The sequence below is a fragment of the Mixophyes fleayi genome, chromosome 10 (genome assembly GCF_038048845.1).
Source record: "Mixophyes fleayi isolate aMixFle1 chromosome 10, aMixFle1.hap1, whole genome shotgun sequence".
Classification (NCBI taxonomy): domain Eukaryota; kingdom Metazoa; phylum Chordata; class Amphibia; order Anura; family Limnodynastidae; genus Mixophyes; species Mixophyes fleayi.
Window position 1 is genome coordinate 5,125,474 of NC_134411.1, and position 20,348 is coordinate 5,145,821.

Here is a 20,348-nt window from a genome sequence, read left to right on the forward strand (position 1 = left end):
TTCTAAAGACACTTTAGTCAAATAAAACATTTCTTCTCATGCTCAAACTACTCTGAAGTTCACTCTTTCACACTGTTTGGATTTTAATATGGTTTGGGGAGAGATTGCCACAATGAAAACCATCTATAAATAACTTTTGAAGAACATTACTACAAATAAATATTAAAAAAAACAAAACGTATTAAATTCATTTTTGGCACGTGTCAGCACGAATTAAGCATAAAGAGCCCTGTTTTCCTGTGCTTGGTTAACAACCTAATTTTGACACCTAGTAAGAATCTGGCTTGGTTTTACAATCTTCTATAAAATAGCTGTGGTACAGTTGGCTGTTTGAATTTTAGATTAATATGTTTAAAATGCATATTAAATGTTGTAGACAAATGCAGACCAAGATAGGAGAAGCTTGAACAACAACAACAACAACAAACAGTTTGGACAGTAACTTCTAACTGCAGCGGAAACAGCAGGGACTCAGCGGATGGCGGACTTGTAACATCTCCTGCATTTGCAGAATGGCTCCCAAAGTATAACCCATTTTATAGTGCTGTACAATCACATCAGTCCATGCTCCAGTGGAAGTTACAATCTAAACTCCTTACCACAGAAGTGTGCACACAGCCACACACTAGTGGCAAGCTTAGTCAGAAGCTGATTAACCAACCTGTATGTTTTCATGCCCTCCAACCTCCAAAAGGGACAATTACTGTTTCTATATTTTACTTTAAAAAAATAAAGTTTAAAAAAAAGGGGGGGGGGGAGGGAAAGGGCATTTTCTACACCAGCTTAACAAGGAATATTTTAGTTTTCATTCAACACAACTAATTGTATATTGCTTTTCTGGAAAACATGGGACTTTTTTATTGTACTTGTCAATCATACTACTTCACTCATGATACATACTTCTTTTTCTGGGAGTTCTGAATTTTACTGGGAAAGAAAATGTGTGCTAGAGTGGAGAGAAATATTCATTTTAATCTTAAAACACTGTATGACCAAACCAATTTTTACCCCTAAACCATGGATCACCTTGAAAAGCCACCTGAGACTCCTATAGTTGTCAGATATTTTCAGCACTTAATAGATGCAATACCAATTGGAATCTAAAACTAGAACAATTACTATTCGATCTATTTGAATTACTTGATTGCTTTCTATTTGAAAATAATCCCTGTGATATTACACGATAAGTGTACTTCTATATTTTTGACATTAAGACATATTGCAAATTTTGAAACCTGTATATGATTGTGGGGAATAAAAATTGCTAATGTTTCAGAGTACAAACATCCTGTATAAACCACCAGTAGCAGTATAGCTTTAGTAATAATAGTGCCCAGTAATGTCAGTATTAGTACCAAGCATTAATATTGGAGCAATGATGTTCAAATGTTAAGCCGCAAGTATGACCTGCTTCTGACCCCTTCGCTTGAGTGATCCTGATCTAGTCCCTTGTCTTGCCAGGTAGCAGTACTGCCCAAGTGGTCCTCCCTTTCTTTGGTCACATCACATACCCAACTTCATGGCAAGAGATATCAGACACTTCAGATCATCAGCAAATGCTATGCCAGCACACAACAGGGGATATGTTCTTTTGTTTTGTTGTTAACCAAAAGACCAATTGAATGCTGAATGTTTCTTACAAAATTCTATGGTGCCACTATAAGGCTACAAACACTGACGTTTTGTTTTATTGAAGATACAACTGCAACACTGGTCACTAACATGTATGTGTCAAAACATATCAAAGTACCATTACATCTAAACGTTAATCACAATTATTTTGAATATCAGGCCTGGCCAACCTGTGGCTTTCCTGGTGATGTGAAACCACAAATCCCAGCATACTGATAATCTAGATATCTGCTGGCAAAGCATGCTGGGGCTTGTAGTTTCACAACACTTGGAGAGCCACTGCCATTTTTGTTACATACTTTTTACTAGTGTTTTTAACACTAGGTTAAAAAAAATAAAAAATGGAGTCAGTAGAAATGATCGCATCGAACGTCACCATACCCAAAAGTACAAGAATTAAGGGCGCACACAAAGTGTTTAAATAGATATTGTGATGCCAAGTACAGATGTTGAACCTGAAGGCATCGGTCAATTATATTTAAAGAAAGCATATCAAATAGAAAATTGTAGTTAGGCAACATCTACACATACTGGACCCTTACACGGTTATTGACAAATGTTTTAGAGATGTAACAGAAGCGGGAATCTACTCAGTTTATTGCCCCATCTGATCACTGGAAACTAAATGGGAGGTCTAAATTTAAAAGCAAACAGCATTCCATGGCTATGCAAAGGATTATGGGACTTTGAAAAACGCTGGGCTTTCCAGTCTCAAAGTTGTGTCCCTGCTTAAAAATATATATATATATATATATATATATATATTATGTACAGGATTAAATGCACTTTTAATTAAAACAGAAATTCATGTAAACACAAACATGCCCCTCTGCCCCAGCACAAGACCATGTCATGCATTTAAAGACACACACTGTGCAAAGCATTATGCAGAACAACATTTGGCCCAAAATGGTGTCGGCCTCCAAGATTTTGGCCATTCAATCTCATCCCTTACTCCCACCCTAAGGTATGGTGTAAACAAAAATGTTTGTTTTTTTAAACTACAGTATACTTTAACTGTAGCCTATAATTGCTTCAGGGATTGCATAATATGCACATATTTGATATTGTCGTTACTGAGGCAGAATATATTTTGAGTAATATTTCTGGTGTTGTACTACAAAGTATGCAAAAGAAAGGACAATTACACCTGGTTTAACGGACACATTCAGAATGTGAAAATTGTATTACAAAACATCCATGATTGTTTGCCATTTAATAAATGAACAATATTTTTTGGAAAACGATCCTTACTAACCCATACTATAGACAAGATAATACTATGACTATAGTAAATTTACAAAACAAAACTAAAATTGACAGAATAGCCATTTAGTTCGTACATGCCTTACTGCAACTTTTACAATGCAATAAAATCATTTGAAGGTGAAAAAAAAAAACACAAAGGGATTATAAAGCGTTGGTAAAGTATACTGTAAAAGCACCCATTTGAAATGAAGAACTTTTCATTCAGAAGCTCTAGAGCCTTATCCCACTGTTCCTTACAGTGCATAAATTCTACCACTTAAGCTGGGTACTTTTTGTCCAATGATCGTCTCAACCAGCCGACATACGACCGTTCATTTAAAAGTTGGGCCAGTGTGTGCAGTGACACGATGGTCGAAAGTCTGCCCAAATGGACGATTGTCGCCTCATTTGGTTGGTCGTACCGTTCAACATTTTCGTTCCAATCTCCTTTCTGTTGTGTAGTGTGTATAAACTTACGACCGATCCACAACAATCCTTCGATACTTCCTCGACCTGGGGGGGCGTGTGTATGTAAATATGTGATGCCTGTACCAGTCCCACGTGGTGCGGTATCGGCACATCAGACTTTTGTTTTGTATGGACGTGTATTGCACCCGTTTGGCTGCAGACAATTACACTTGTATAAAGCACGTGTGTTATTATTCTTTGCATCTATGTTGGGAATCATTCATATTTACCCTTTATAAACTTTTACCTTTATAAACTATTCAACTTATAAAGTCATATTAACTAAAATTTGTAAAATGCTCAGAATAAATCTGTGTTTATGCAACAGTTTTATTGCAGGTAAAAAAAAAAAAAAAAAAAAGAAAGTACAACAATTTGTATTGTAGAATATGACAAGTGAAAAAAAAAAAATAGTATTACACTTAAAGGTGCTACTGGTTTGTGGATCTCCTTAAATGGGTGTTCTCCCTCTTGAAGAGAGTTACCAGTTGGAGCAGTTCCTGAAAAGTGGCACCATTCATACAAAGAAAATTCTTAAAATCATCCGGGTTGTTGTCCCGTATCTCCTGTAGCAGGGGCATATGAGACAATGTGTCTCTCCTCTTGAACCAATCTTTGTTCAACAAGATCTACCATTTCTTCTTTTTTCTCTTTGGTTCCATACCTGCAGTCTTCTTGCCACAGCAAGCAGGAAAAGTGCAGTTGCTTTTTCTTCTTCTGCTGTAACCATTGTAGGTTTACAAATAGGAATGAATGAAAAGACAGTGTTGCCTTCTCTTTTTATGCGGTTTTGGGTGTTAACTATAGCAAAAGCTCTGCCCCTTTATGCTAATGTCTTTAGTATATCGTTACATGCCCCGCAAATGTTGCTTTAGTGTGTACGAAATTGCAATCATTGCTCACAACATGGCTGTAAAAAGTCGCTAAAAGGACGTCCGCTCTTCCCTTTATCGTCTAAAATAAGGCTAGTGTGTATGCAGTCCATGGACCGAGCGATCGGACCATCGATCGGATGTAAAAATCGATCGGCATAAAAAGTTGGTGGAAAATTCTGTAGTGTGTACCCACCCAGACTTTCTCTACAAACACCATGTACTAGTACCATGCACCCAAATGTATCCTACCCATCACACAGGCCAGGTTAAGGAACTGTACATTTACCCTTCAATTTGGATATGTCACTGCTCCCTCAAAAGTAAACTAATCATGTACCGTATTTGTGTGGTCATCACAACCTGTAGTTTTAAATTTATGCAGTATCATCATTTTGGCAGGTACATCTTCAAACCACATGCGTTTACCTATATGTAGACACATTGTGGAATCTTAGATGGAGGTCCAATGATGTAAGAAACATATGTCAAACATGACCCCTTTAGTGTTATCAACCATTAACACTAAAACTAATGGGTACATGGCCTTAGTGTGTAAGAAGTGTGTTTCCAGAGATGGTGCCTAAAGTGATGTATGTACATATCTTGAAAACTGGTCTACCTTTGCTAGCAAGTTTTTCCCCAAACCACTGGTACTGAATAGGTTAAAAGCTTCTGAAAAGGAGATGGGAGCTTTGAGATGCTGAAAGGATGAAGCCACTACAAATTCAGTAAGCAGACTGGGTCTCTGGATTCAGCCATCATTGGGCATGTGGACAGAAAATATAAATCTGGATAAAAGCAGTGAAAGCGAAGAGCAAGGGCCATCTTGATTACAGGATCAGTAGTTTGATTAATGGATTAAACAACTGGATCACAAACCATGTAGGCAGAATTGAAAAGCAAGTGTGCCAGAACCATTAGAATCATTACCTGGTATTTATTGTTTACAGAGAGCACTTGAGACAGGGCTTCCCCTGATCACCAGATCAGATTTTTAGCCGCCATGGAAGCTAGGATTTGCCCAGCTAAACATACTATTTTATAATATGGTGACATTTTTGATTAGCACCCATAATTACTCCAAAGCCTTCTCCTTGTTTGGAAGGTACCTCAATTCCGACGAGAAAACTTCAGAATAATTCGCCAGGTATTAGCACAAAGTGGTAATTACTTAAGACTTAATCAAACGCATTTGAATTTTTGTTCCTTTCTGCCCATCTGCAATCTATTGTATATGCACCACAGCAGAATGGACCCAACAAAAGGTAAATAAACCCACACAGTGTTCGTCCCAGCACCTATTTCCTGGGTGCTCCACACGTCTATTTTTACTTGCCACCTAGCTCTTGGGGCCCAACAGAGTCCTATTATAATAGATAAACCTTTGTTTACCTTATTAAAACAGGCACTATGTGAGCACTACAGCCAGCAGTGTGTGTGAGACCACTCGCCACAAGTCTGACCAGTCCAGGCAATAAAATCCAACATTTTTCATTATTGTTGCAAAGTATTACACTGTCCCTGCCCAGCTACTTCTTAATGCCACCCGGCTGTCAAACCTTTCTGGGGAGAACACTGTCACGTGTACAAGCCCTTATGTGAAGTATAGATAGCAGTATAGAAGGAGATAGAGAGATAGAGATACATATATACACACACACATCACTGGCAAGTGAAGTGAGCAACATTGATTATATCATTACATGGCACCTATCAAAGGGTGGGATGTCAGTTCTTGAGATTCATGTTTTTGAAACAGGAAATATAGGCAAGCATAAGGATCTGAGCGTCAAACTGTGATGGCTAGACGACTGGGTCAGAGCATCTCCAAAACAGCAGGTCTTGTGGGATGTTCCAAGTATGCAGTGGTTAGTACATACCAAAAGTGGTCCAAAGAAAGAAAACTAGTGAACCGCAACAGGGTCATCAATGTTCACAGGGAGCAAAGGCTAGCCAGTCTGTTCCAATCCCACAGAAGAGCTACCATAGCAGAAATTGCTGAAAAGGTTAATGCTGGCTATGATAGAAAAGTGTCAGAACACACAGTGCATCGATGCTTGCTGTGTATGGGGCTGCGTAGCTACAGGTCTGTGTGCCTATGCTGACCCCTGTCCAGGATGCTGACCCATGAATAGGATGCACTATGCGAAGGCAACAAGCAGGCAGAGTGGTGCCCTGAGCAATATTCTGCTGGTAGAGCTTGGGTCCTGGCATTCATCATCATCAACAATTCTTTATATAGCGCCAGCAAATTCCGTAGCACTTTATAATAGAGGACAAACACAGCAATAAATAATACTGGGTAAAACAGACAGAGGTAAGTGGGCCCTGCTTGCAAGATTACAATCTATAGGTGTGGATGTTACTTTGATACGTACCACCTACCTAAACATTGCTGCAGACCAAGTTCACCCCTTCATGGCAATGATATTCCCCGATGACAGTGGCCTCTTTCAGCAGGGTAATGCGCCCTGCAGCACCACAAAAATTGTTCGGGAATGGTTTGAAGAACATGACAGAGTTCAAGGTATTTACCTGTCCTCTAAACTCCCCAGTTCTCAATACAATCAAGCAGCTGTGGTATGTGCTGGAAAAACAAATCAGAGCCATGGAGGACCCACCTCACAACTTACAGGACTTAATTGCTGCCAACTTCTTGGTACCATATAACACAAAACACCTTTAGAGGTCTTATCTGTCCATACCTTGACAGGTCAGAGCTGTTTTGGCAGCATGAGGGGGGACACAAAATTAGGCAGGTCATTTTAATGTTGTGGCTGATTATACACACATAGCCAGCTAGATTTTATTATTAAGGGAGAAAAAAAAAAAAAAAATTCTTATGTTTGACCACCTTACATTAAGGTAGTTGCTTATATTTCAATAAGGTGTATGATATGCCATGCAAACTCCTGAATACAGTTTATAACTGTAACTTTGCCATTTCTAACATTGCAGACAAGAAAGTCCACCACAACCTCTGCTAAATATATATAAAAAAATATAAAATAAAAAATAAAAAAAAGTGTTTTTTTTCTTGAAACATACAACTGGTAAATGTTGTATAAAAACATAAGTTTTATGATTTTAACTAGCTGAAATAAAATTCCATAGCCTACTCAAAGTATAATAAGAAGGAAGTCTTCAACTTTGCATCAACAAAGGCTTGCACTCCAAGCTGAGCAGGAAAGGTAAACAGAAAGCTGCTGTACAATGGTTATAAAATAAATAAATAAATATATCCACACCCACAGTGACTATGTGATGACCTGTTTCAAGGTAAGAGGCGGAAATTGCTTTTGCAGGACCTGAACAATGAGAATGCCTACTCTTGTATACATATACAACTTAAAAAAAAAAAAAAAAAAAAAGACGACAAAACTGAACTGACAGTTTTCAGACATCTAGATAAAATCAACCAGTAAAATGGCTATTTGCAGTCTTCCAGAAACTTTTCTTAAACCACCATTAACACTTCCTTCCAAAATCAGCTTAAAATCTAACACGCAACACTTTCAAAGTCTCAAATGACAGTAAGGTGGAGCAGAGTCTCACTAACTGGATTCCTCATGTGCATTTTTAACTTGTGATTAAAACCCCAAGTTCAACATCCAAGCAGTATGGACATTGAACCTAGGATTTAATAACCAGTTAAAACATACACAAACAGAGCAGTTTAATAATTGAATTTAAGTATAATATATAGTAAACCAAGTGGCGTGAGCAGCACAGGCTCCTCTCCACATCACTTGTAATGTACTGTGGCTCTGTAATGTATTTGGCAACTCTAGTATTCAAAGTATGAAACCAGTTTAAACTGTGCAAAAATCTTACAAAAGAGGAAAATAAAACATCTTTCAGGATGTAATCAGCAACATAAAGTGTGCAGCAGAGGCACTAATGTGGTGAAATGGTTAAGTGATATCAGCTGTAAGCTTAATTTCACCTGTTATAAAACCAACAGAATAGGGTATTATAAACAACACTTATATAGCTTCACAAGTTATCTGTCATTATTATGAATGACATTTTTACATTAATAAGACCCCAATGTTATGATTTTACATTACTATGAAGACTAACCACACTTAAGATTCCATCAGAGTTCCCATGAGGCCTAATTCACTGAGCCTAATCCCAATAGGTCCTAGAGCTACAGCAGAAAATGAGTTTAACCAAAAGATAGTCAACTACATTATACACCAATTACTACTACGACTACTTCTTAGGACACATTTAGAGGGGAGGAGAAAAATATAAGTGTATCAACCTATTTTGTTTATAGCGCATACATTTAAGAACTTATTAAACAGGCCTATAATCATAGACATGCAATTTCACAGATCTATAACTAAAACATAGAAGTCTACAGTTACCCAAGATCAACATATCTACCATTTCTATAACACTTTATAAGCATAGTTGACATTTCTTTTTATAATATGTCCAAATTATTACAATAGCAGCACGTATGGAACATTACATTTGCAGCAAACATGATAAAGATAAATGCATACATGGAACATGTCAATATTAAACAGACATGATATTATCCTTTTCATATGATTAACAAAAACAGAAGTTTAAAGTATATTCCATACAGTAGAACAACTATAGTAAAAGGAAAACCTGTTACAGACCTCATGAGAAAGCAGAGGGTTCGTATAGTCAGGATGATCACGACGCTTTGCTGCTATATCCTCTAACATGATTTTTCAATGAAGAGTCCCTCTCATGTAGATAAAAGGGCTCTAACCAGATTGCCTCTTTTTTTCCCTTTAATCCGTCAGTCCAGACTTTGTGGCAGGGGGAAGGTACACCTAGATTGCTTGCTCACGTTCTCTTTACTAAACCAGAAAGCAGGAAGTTACCACCCTGAAGTATCACGCAACAAGGGAGGAGAACATGACCTGTCCCCTCCTCACTAGGGCAGGTAAAGCTGGTGAGACAGAAGCTGACATCATGGCATTTTGAACGAGTGTACAGCTGCTGAGAGGATGCAGTTCTCGCGAACATAGATTGCTTCAGAGTGAGAGAAAGGTAATTCTTCCTTTCCCCAACCCCCTCAACCAAGCAAGCTCTGCTCCTCCTCTTCCTATAGAAGACACTGAAGCTTTGCTTGCTCTGACTGTTGCTTCTTCTTGTGCAACAGAGCAAAGAATAAATGGGGAGGGAAATGGGTATGGCAGTTCTTCTCATTTACCATTATGTTCCCACAAACAATTCCCTCACAGTTAGGTGCACTTAGCAACTACACACACATTATATGGCAAAGATAAGAAAAAAGGTTAATATATACAACTTTCTGTCCTTAGAGCTAAGGGTTCTACACTGCTCCACATATTTAGAAAGTCTTAACATTTTAAAGTATTCCAGAACACACATTCTAGAAAACGATTTGTATTTGCACATTTTTCCAAACTAGTTGAGGGATAGTCTGCTTTTTCCTTTTTCACCATTACATATAGCTAACACTTTCCAATGGTCGCATTGGGATTATAATGGTATGTGCAAGGATATAAGTTATACTCATGCATCAATACTGTAGAGGCATTCTGTCAGATTACAAATGGTGTAATGGCAGGGAAAGGGTTATATAGTTCCATTCCCTAATCAGCAAAACAATATACCCTTAAACAGACTGATCAAACTAATCAAAGCATATATTGTATTCATCAAGTTTAGCTAAATTCTACACCAATTAAAATCTTGAATCTGTGGGCTTGCACTAAATGATCATTCAAATGTGCTATACAGTTGAAGTAGATTGTGCAAGCACCAAAAGCCTAATTACCTAAAGATTTACTGTTGACACCTAAACTCGTGAACAATGTTTTATACTTCCCAATGGGGCCATATGTTCCTGGCTCCCTGAGAAGCTAACTTCTAAATCAATACATAATTCCCCCATACTATAATAATAAAAAATAAAACTAAGTTTACATGATCTGTTATTGACACTATATAAAAAAAAAATCAGTTTCACTTTTTACAGGCACAAAAAAAGTTTAGAAGGGTATTTAAGTCATCAAAATTTATAACACAACTAGATTTTCAAAACACGTTTTCTCAAAACATATGAAAAGCTGCAACTTTTCACAGAAAAGCATACAATGTTCAATATCATCTGGCAGGAGGGGAATGTTATTTAATTTCTTAGTCTATATGCTTTATTGTGATTATCTTTAATAGTTTAAGATGGATGTCTCCTCTTAAAACTTGTGAAATATATTGCATTAGTCTAGCAACAGATGCAATAAGGTAAATCTACTCCCAAGCGCCTTTAACCATAATCAAATGTTTGCTGGAAAACACAAGCACAGCTATATCCCTCTCCCTCCCTCCTCATCCTAAAGAATGCTACAATCAAAGTTCCCTGCCCCCAAACAGAGCAAAACATTACAAGAGAAACCAGTTCTCTAAATAACCACAGCAACACAACTGCCTGGCAAAAATGCTTGTGTGAGGTGTAAAGTCATAAAGTAGACCAGTAAAAGGCTACACTGAAAATTAAAACTAAGAATTAGCCATAAGATAATTTTTAATAAAAGTGTGTGTGTGTGTGTGTGTGTGTGTGTGTGTGTGTGTGTGTGTGTGTGTGTGTGTGTGTGTGTGTGTGTGTGTGTGTGTCTCTCTCTTCCAACTGGTGAAGGGGGAAAAAAAAAAAAACATTTGTGATTTACACATTCTCGCAATCTATTGTGACCCTATTTATAAAAGAGGAACTAAATATGAAAAAATATATTTTTGTGGCACCTTGAATGCTTGCGAATGTCAGATCAGGTGCTGCTTTGAGCAATACAAAAGTGTTAATATTTCCAGCTGCAGGTTTTACATTTTACAATTTATATGTTAAATTTAAAAATTTAACTCAGAGCACATTGCCAAACGTCATTACAATCTATACTGCATATCCAGACAACACACAGGTAATCATCGCAGCTCCCACTGAATTGGTGAAAACCATAATAAAACACTCACTTGTAACTTTCACATGTATTAGTGGAGTTTTTAAAATATGGGATAACTTTCTGTGGATTCAGCTTGAACTTGTTGACTTTACTAATCACACTATATGAGCTTGAGCAAGAAGCAGTGTCCACAATTCAAATGGCATAGTCTGAACACAGCCCCATGTACCATGAATTGACATACTAATGCCCCTGACTAGATATTCAAATGGAAACCCTGATATTATTAGAGGCCAACCACAAGTAACAAATATTTGGGACAATGTTTAATCTGCCATGCTGTTTAACTGGCGAAGCAGACAGACTGCTGTAACAATGCAGATCGCCAGTTGTGAAACACACAGGCATAGATTCAATTCCCTTGCAAATCATTACTGTTAGTACAGTAATTTTAACACTGATTTGTGCTCGAAGCTCAGAGAGCTGCGAGCAAAAATCAGCGTTGCAATGACCATACTAACGGTAATATACATACAAACTCCACACAGATAAAGCCATGGTCAGGAATCAAACTCATAACCAAAGTGCTGTGAGGCAGAAGTGCTAATCACTAAGCCACCATACTGCCCATATGCCTGGAACAGAAGCCAAGTTACGTGCAACAGATGTCACTGGCCATCTAAATGCGTCATAGGCCACAAAAAAAATAAAAAATAAAAAATCTACATCAACTGCAGCATAAAGGTTAACTGGAATTGGTTTTCCGGCAGGAAAGCAACCCTTTCATCCAGGAGTAACCAAGATTAAGTAATAGTTTCCCTTTGTAGACACTTTTCCCTCTTCTGTATAACCTAACCAACAAGGAAAAATTGGGAAATTGTCATGGTGAATAAAGATGTAAAGGTCTTGTTAGATGTTTAAAAGGGACCACAAGACCTACTAATGATATTCAAAAATATAAATAAGTTCCCATACCTTGGCTGGACGAGAGATGTTTGACATTTACATTAGCAGTTCAGCATAGGATATTGTTCATATATATATATATATATATATATATATATATATATATATATATATATATATATATTATTAGTAGCTATAAAACAACTTGTATTTTGTACTTCGCAGTTATTTTAAAGAAATAAAAAAACACTTTAGTTAATTGTATTGTCCAGACAGATCTTTTTTGCTCTTATTTCTATACAGCAGGACTGTTCTATATAAGGGTGACAAAGTAAATCTGCCAACAAATCTCAGAAGGTGGAGAACTAAACCTAAAATATAAAAATGCATTAAAAGGTTTGCGTATATAAGAGATCTAATAATAACAGACAAAAGTGTGAGAAACATTCAGGTGCTTGTCAGAACTGAAGATATTAGAATTGTGATGGTGGAGGAGATATTTTCCCATGCACTCCAGGCTTAAGGTTAGTAATCCCATTAAAAGGAATTACAGCCAGCCACTTTGGAGCCTGAAATGGCTGATAATATAGAATAGTCAGCACTCAGGTACAGAGTACATCAATACAATTATCTACAGTTCACACCTATTCTCTTGCTTGCACTTTTCCTACATAAATAAATGCATGAAAAGCACATTAAAAATCAAGAGTCAACAGTGTAATTTTATGAAAAAACAGCATTTCCAATTTCATATGCATTAATGTGTTCTGCTATAGACTAGATTGGCGAAACAAAAATATCAATAGAATCTTTATGAAGATAACATTTTAGACTTACTGGACCTTTGAGCATGTGAATAGTGTTACCAATGTTCCATTTATGCTAATATTCAAAATTGCTTCAGACTACAATTTACATTCATATTTAAGTTACAATGCTTGGGAGACAGTGTTGTTGTGTGTGTGTGTATATGTGTATATACACACACACATACATATATATATATATATATATATATATATATAAAATATATATATATATATATATATATATATATATATATATATATATACATATACATACACACATATATATACACATATATATATACACATATATACACATATATATATATATATACACATACACACATACACATACACAATGTAACTAGCCACAATGCCCACCAATGCTACTAGACTACTTAAATACCAGTAATGTTGCTGCTCGCACCATATGGTAACTAGAAAGATGGCAATGTTCAAAGAATACATTTCTGACAACGTTACTTGCTGAATATTATTGCTGTTTGACAGATGGTGCAGAATGGGGAATCATTTTACATATAAATAGTCTTTGTGCTGTGATTCAATTTAAAAAAAAAAAAAAAACACACACACAACAGACGCACAGCTTATGAATAAATACAATGTCCCCCAATTTTCATGTGCTGTACATAGCCAGTAAGAGTCAATTTTTGGCATTCCAAATATTATTGACAATTAATAAATGCTGTATCAAATGCCAATAGCTTGGTAGATAACTTCTTTTCATGCCTAAAGTTGTAGGGAAAGCCCCTAACTATCAAGGATTTCAGCATTAGATATAAATATGCGACGAGAATATTAAAATCACATGGTTGGGACATTAATGTAGAGTAGCCATTGCTACTAGATGTATAAAGAACTGAATAATTAAAAATCCCAATAAGGTAATAACAAGACTGGCCAGTTATTTTTATTGCTATTAAAACACTCAGAACAGTAAACAAAAATATCATAGCAATGTAGAGTACAGAAAGCATCACTCCTTTCAAAGATGAACCAGCCATGGGCAGAAAAGGAAATGACAAAAAAAGTAAACAGGAAGCAATTTGAATAATGAAGACCTAGGTTGTAGCAACTCACCAACAGTTGCAATGACTACAAAAGATCAAATCACATTTAGTGGACTGCTGTGCTACACAGGATATGCAGCAAAGTAATTGAAAGGATGAAAAACAGCAGCATTTTTAAATTTTTATATTAAAGAAGACCTATTTAATGTTAGTTGTGTGTAGGTCCACTTTGAGTGGTTAAATGGAAAATATATATATATATATATATATATATATATATATATATATATATATATGCAAATATATATATATATATATATATATGCAAATATAAAGAAATTTGTCTTACTGCAGAAATTGCAACCTGTGAATTGGGACTCCAGGAGGGGTACATGTATCAGGCTGTTAGTTTCAGCTAGGTTTGAAAAGTTGAAATATTTCCTATAGCAACCAGATTCTCTTATTTATTTAGTAGTCTACAAAATGATAGCTAGAATTTGGTTGCTATAGGCAACATCTCCACTTTTCAAACACGCAGCTTGATACATTTACCCCCAGGTGTGAATTTCATTTTGGGGTTCTCTAAACCTCAAATATGCCATACATTTTGTATTTATTTTTTTTAAGTGAAACTTCTTTGCTGGCACCTAGTAAAAATCTTTTGTGGAAATATACAACTGAAGTGACATCATGACCCTCCTCCTTCTGTGTGAATTCTCTATGTGTGATCCGCACTGTCACACTCTAAACCAGGGGTGTCCAACCTTTTAGCTTCCCTGGGCCACATTGGAAGACGACAAGTTGGTTTGGGCCGCACATAAAATACCCTAACGATAGCTGATCATCGAAAAAAAAACCATAGAAAACATAGTTAACATATTAAACTTACTTGGAAATGAAGTTAGTAAGAGTTAGGAAACCTGTTGCAGAATCATGATTAAAGCAGTAGTCCCATTTCCAGCTACAATTTAACTTACCTGCATCTGCCCCTTAGTGGGGTTCGGGGAATTAAATGCCAAAAACTTTTTTTTCCTCTCTTTCTGCACCCATGAATCATTTTTTTTATTGACCAGTTTGAAATGGTCACCGATATAGGTAGCATCAGGAGGAATAATAGAAATCTACAGAGATTTAAAGATAGGGTGGTGGGAAAAATGGCTCATGGAGCAGCCTTCGATGAGGGTAACAGTGGGTGATATTTTCACCCTACTCAGCACTGCACATTTAAAATGGTTTAAAATATTAAAAATACAATCATCTCTTAATATTTATATTAGATACAGAGAACACAGCTAGTTCATAATTGCATGGTGCAGAAAGTCCAAATTCAGAGTAACAACAATAAGATACTGGATAATCTTTCACTGCTGCTGATAGTTCGCTCGGGTGACTCCTCTGTGCTGCGCTACGCAATGGATGTCGGGTGTGATGATGTCACACCCGACATTCACTGCGAGCACCGCATGGAGGAGGAGACCAGGGAGGGAGCCGGAGCGCCAGCTGACGTGACCGCAAGGTAAGTATTTTCTTTTTTTTTTTTTTTTCAGTGCTGCCCCCTTGCCACAACCAAAACTCCTGCTGGGCCACATTTACAGGCATGCTGGGCCGCATGTGGCCCGCGGGCCGCGGGTTGGACAACCATGCTCTAAACCATCTATTCACTATAATGCAAATAGAATGTGCAAGTACCATTGGGACAAAATTATGCTCAATCCAAATTACCAACCCGACATAGAATTATCAGCACAAGGCTGTATTCTAATGAGACACAAAATTAGCGTTCAGCACACAAACCTGTACCCAGATACATACTGATCAAAGCATAAACCTGTCATTGTACCTTGACATCCAGACAACTGGCAGTCAGAGCAGAGGATGGGGTCCCACAGTTCTGCGGCTTGTTAGGTCAAAAATATGTAGAGATAATGTCCCAGGACCAGTTTGATAGATGGCGAGTGATGTATATGGTTGTTTCCTTGTTCAGCAGTAGGGTTGCTAGGATGTGGAGTGTCAGCAGCAAGAAGCACACTCTTGGCTGTCTCTTCAAAAATCCCTACAAACTGTACCAAACACACAAGGAGCTTGGGTAATATTTCCTCCTTTAGCGTTTAGTGGTTCACCAGTCTCCCCAGGTAACAATCAACCCTGTTGTCCTCGCCTGGTCTTTGTAAATCAATCAAAATGTTGGGGGGGGGGGGGGGCACTAACCTGCATATCCTCAGATGAACACACAACTTGAAAGCAGTAAACGAAGTCTAGAGTTGGTGACTTTCAGCAGGTGTTTTATGAAAACTGGGAACCTTTGTCCCACAGCTATTACATCCTCACATTCTCCATTCAGATTCTCCTTCCTCTTCACACAGACCGACTACCTGAGCTCCTGACGTAACTCTCCAGACGGTACAGGCAGGGCACCACGTGTACAAACTTTCCCAGGTGCCCATCTCAACATCCCCCACATGAAACTAGACCACGTTCGCTAGTTATTGGAAGCCGGGTACATGGGGGGGGGGGGGGGGAATCGGGTTTGGGAAATAATGATTGTGTCAGGAGCCAGTTTGTCTCCTGGGATACCCAGTCCAGGTATTAACAGATAGTGTTGTCTTTGCATTTTTAATGGTAACAGGCAAAGAAGTTTCACTTAAAATGCGTGTACTTGGCACACACTAAATTTTTGTATACAAAGTATGTGCACATTTCCTATTAGCAGTACAACAGGTGGTGTTTTTACATCTCAAAATTTTTTTCTATGACCTTTGTAACTGCAACAATATATAACACCACAAATAAAATTGCTACACAGAACAAACACAGGAAGTTACATGGTAACGATAGCAGCAGACACCCTTTTGGGATAATCGATAAAGTATAAACTTCAAACACAACTTTTACCAACTTCATAAAACACATGCACCACACAATTCAATCTTGTTATTCCACATTCCAGAGGCAAGAATTTAGACTTATTATAAAAATAATGCATCATTCATAGAATATGACACTATTCTTAAACGGCACATCATTAGGAAGGTATATTAAATTATTAACATGCTGTGTGTGTCCTGTATGGTATATTTCCTGTTAAATTAGCCATGTTGCATTTCGGCTTTACTTACAAATTCGCCTGTGTAATAATCTATTCATATTAAAGCAGCACTATATTAGGTTGTTTGCAACAGCAGCAGTTTCCCAAAACAAGTGCTGCATGCTTGTCTGCAGTGCAGTATTTAGGTTCTGTTGGCAAACAGCTTCCGGCTGAAATTTAAATCCATAGTCAAGCAACAAAATGCCTAGCTCTGTACAAAGTTATGCCTTTGAGGACAATACTACCCACAGTGAAATATACAGAAATAAAAGCAGCGTTACACCTTCAAATCTTATTGAAAACTTTTCTTTCACACATTCATTACAACATGAACTGGCATCATTAACACATCATCTTATAATATGTCTACTTCCATGTGGTAATAGAAAGGCAGAAATAACATTATTTACATAATATGTTTATTTACATGCTGTTTATAACACACCAGGTAACAACAAGGTCACTTTCACTTGTTCCTTTTCTATGTTCAAATACACATTTAGAATACTATGGTACATAAGTTATGACAAAACAAGTTTGGAAAAAGCGAATATTGTTTTGTTTTCCAACTAAAGGAGGATTGAGAAATCTCAAACACACTAAACCTAAACAGCCACAGTTTCTCAGAAGGAGAAAAAAAAACTATTCTTGTTTTATGAAATCTATAATTTGACACACTGGAGCTGCAGATCAGTAATGGGATCTAAAACCTGATGGAACATTCAGTACAACAGGTACAGCATTGATGAATTACAAAACAATTTCCACAGGCCAAAATGAGACTACATAAATTTGGTGATCACAATAATCATATTCCTTGGAAAATTACTGTATAGGATGGAGGAAATTCTGGTCATACCCATAGCAACTGGATGCTTAGTTTTATTTTATAAACTGCCCAACAAAAAATGACATCTAGAATCTTATTAGTGGCTTTGGGCAACACCCATTTTCCTGTGCACTAGTTTTCATACATTTTCACCTTTTACAACCACACTTTCAATAATAAAACTGCTTGCAGCTGTTCCATAAAGGCAGTGCTATTTGGTGTGATCAAAACATTTGCAGACAAGACAATATGTTTTTTTTTATGAGATCCAATGCATGTACAATCCTTCCAACTTAAAACTATGACAGCATCTCAAAAAAGCAGCAGACAAAAACCTGACACAGTTCATCAAGAAGTAGTAGAAATCCCTCCTATATGCTATGTAATGCTCAATACAAACAAATGTTGGAGATTCAACAAAGTATTATTCTAGGGAAAAGTAAATCCATTCATACATTTAAATGATTGAAGAGGATATTCTCACCTCAAATTCCACAATTCAGATAAGATTTCCTTGATTTAATTCTCAGGTACACGTCCACTTGTCAAATCACATTTATAAATCTTTTTCATATTTCCTACACTATATTTGGTGTTTTTGTGTATATGTATGTATATATATATATATATATATATATATATATATATATATATATATATATTACATTTACAAAAACATACACCCTGAAGCACAAATCCACTTTAAACACAGTTTAGGATCAGAGCTGTATTGTATTGAAGGTCAATCGAACACCTAGTTGATATATAGAAATTTGAATAGCACTGAAAGATGTCAGAAAGATAAATATAAAAGTTACAGGAGGGTGTGTAAGGCCACTAAGGCCATCTGAATGTGGATAACCCCTTTGTCCTTTAACAGTCAACAAAAATTAAACAAACTCTGAAAAGTACCCATTAGTATATTTTGACAAACTGATAGATCCAATGCGGCCTTTAAAAACATTACATAAGGTGATACTAGCATGTGTCCAAGTCTCTACATACAAGAATTTTTTAATACAATAAAACATTTACACTCTTTTCACTAACCGCTGAGTCATGTACATTTAAATGTTACTTCTGCATGCTAAACATACTATAACAATATATCTATATTATGAATGCCATACTTACTTGGTCAGCATCACGTTCATTCACAGTCGGTAAGGGGGTCCGAGTGGACATTTTACTTAGTTATATATCCGCTTAGAGAACAGCATTGGTCAAAATGAGATATGATGCAGATTTGAGTTGCTTTTTTTTTTTTTTTTATATATACAGTCCCGGCTACAGAAGAGTGGGCAGATAGTAATAAGAAACTACTATGGCTAGTTATTGATCCAGACCGTAAACACACTCAGCAGGATTCATTTAACTAAATTCATATATTAATTGAAAAAGCTGTACACAAATGGACATTATTTCTAAGCATCATAAAGCAAGATTTAAAGTGTTTATGCAAATATATCTAAAAAGACAGAGAGGAAGTGCAAAGGGGTAACATTGAGCTTCCCTGAGGGACTTCAAATGGCACTGACAAATAAAAATGTCTTTAGTTGCATGTATGTTTACAGACCGTTATTTATATACCTATACAGCTGGAAAGGCAAGAAAATAATGTGAATGCCCCAGGGCGGAAGCAGGCTCAAGGGATGTGGTAAAATATAGTCAGTTCTCCACCCCTTACTAGGCCCAGGTCGGTAACGATCACCTCCACGATGGTGCACTATGTATCGTTACCACAAAATGGAGGAGCCAGATAAGGTAACTATCATGCACCCTGAGGGCACACATCTACCCCCCTGCAAGGAGGGTGCGGGGGTGGGCAGGATAGGGTCCCCTGTACACTGGCACTCACTCAGGTAAGCACACATTAGCACAACACACCCTTCTCTACTCTCTGGGCTTCCTGAAAGGAAAGACACCGGCCCGCCCCTTATTTACAGCTCTCTCCTGCTGCGGAGTAATGATTAACAGCGATAACGCTGCTGCGCCGCCGGCAGCACCTGGCCGGACCTGTATACAGGTGTCAGGTTGTGTCTGTGTGTGTGTGTGGGGGGGCGGGGCGTGACAGGTAAATCTCCCGCCCAGGTCTCGCGCTCGCTTCCACCTCCCCCTTCCCCCAGCGCGCGCAGTTCATCTCCCTCTTGCTTGTCCAGGTGTGTGCTCGCTCCCTCGCACGCGCTGAGTGTCCTCGCGGAGCTCCCTCTCTCTCTCTCTCTCTCTCTGTGTGTGAAGCGGGATGGGGAGGGGGGAGTACGCGCGCGTCCACGCACGACCTGTAATCACCTGACCACGGCGACTACTCAGGCGTGTGTTTCAGCGCTGGGTTGCGCGCGCATACCCGGACTTTAACTAAAGACGCCCAGAGCGCATGCGTGACCGACCGGTCTCTGTGTTGTTCTGGGAGTCCTCACCTGTAAAGTGTCTCTGCATAAACATCATGAAGGCAGCAGCTTCATGCCTGGCACAATATCCTTCAGAATTCAGTCTAATCAGTTCACTAGGAAACCAGTCATTTCAATGAAGCACCTTCTGCACTTTGAAGTGTCCAAAA

At 37.6% G+C, this 20,348-nt stretch overlaps 1 protein-coding gene across 7 annotated transcripts in view; it reads right to left on the reverse strand.

The window, feature by feature from the left end:
* MARK2 (microtubule affinity regulating kinase 2) overlaps window positions 1–20,073 on the reverse strand; it is a 150,868-nt gene extending 130,795 nt beyond the window's left edge. For 6 of the 7 annotated variants that reach the window (XM_075187712.1, XM_075187711.1, XM_075187710.1 and 3 more), the window contains exon 1: window positions 8,864–9,156. In XM_075187712.1, the coding sequence (XP_075043813.1) occupies window positions 8,864–8,932 (69 nt within the window). In that variant the 5' untranslated portion in view covers window positions 8,933–9,156. Of the gene's footprint in view, window positions 1–8,863; window positions 9,157–18,925 lie in introns of those variants that run through there. The other variant, XM_075187707.1, reaches the window with a different exon arrangement.
* Between the last annotated feature and the right edge of the window lie 275 nt (window positions 20,074–20,348).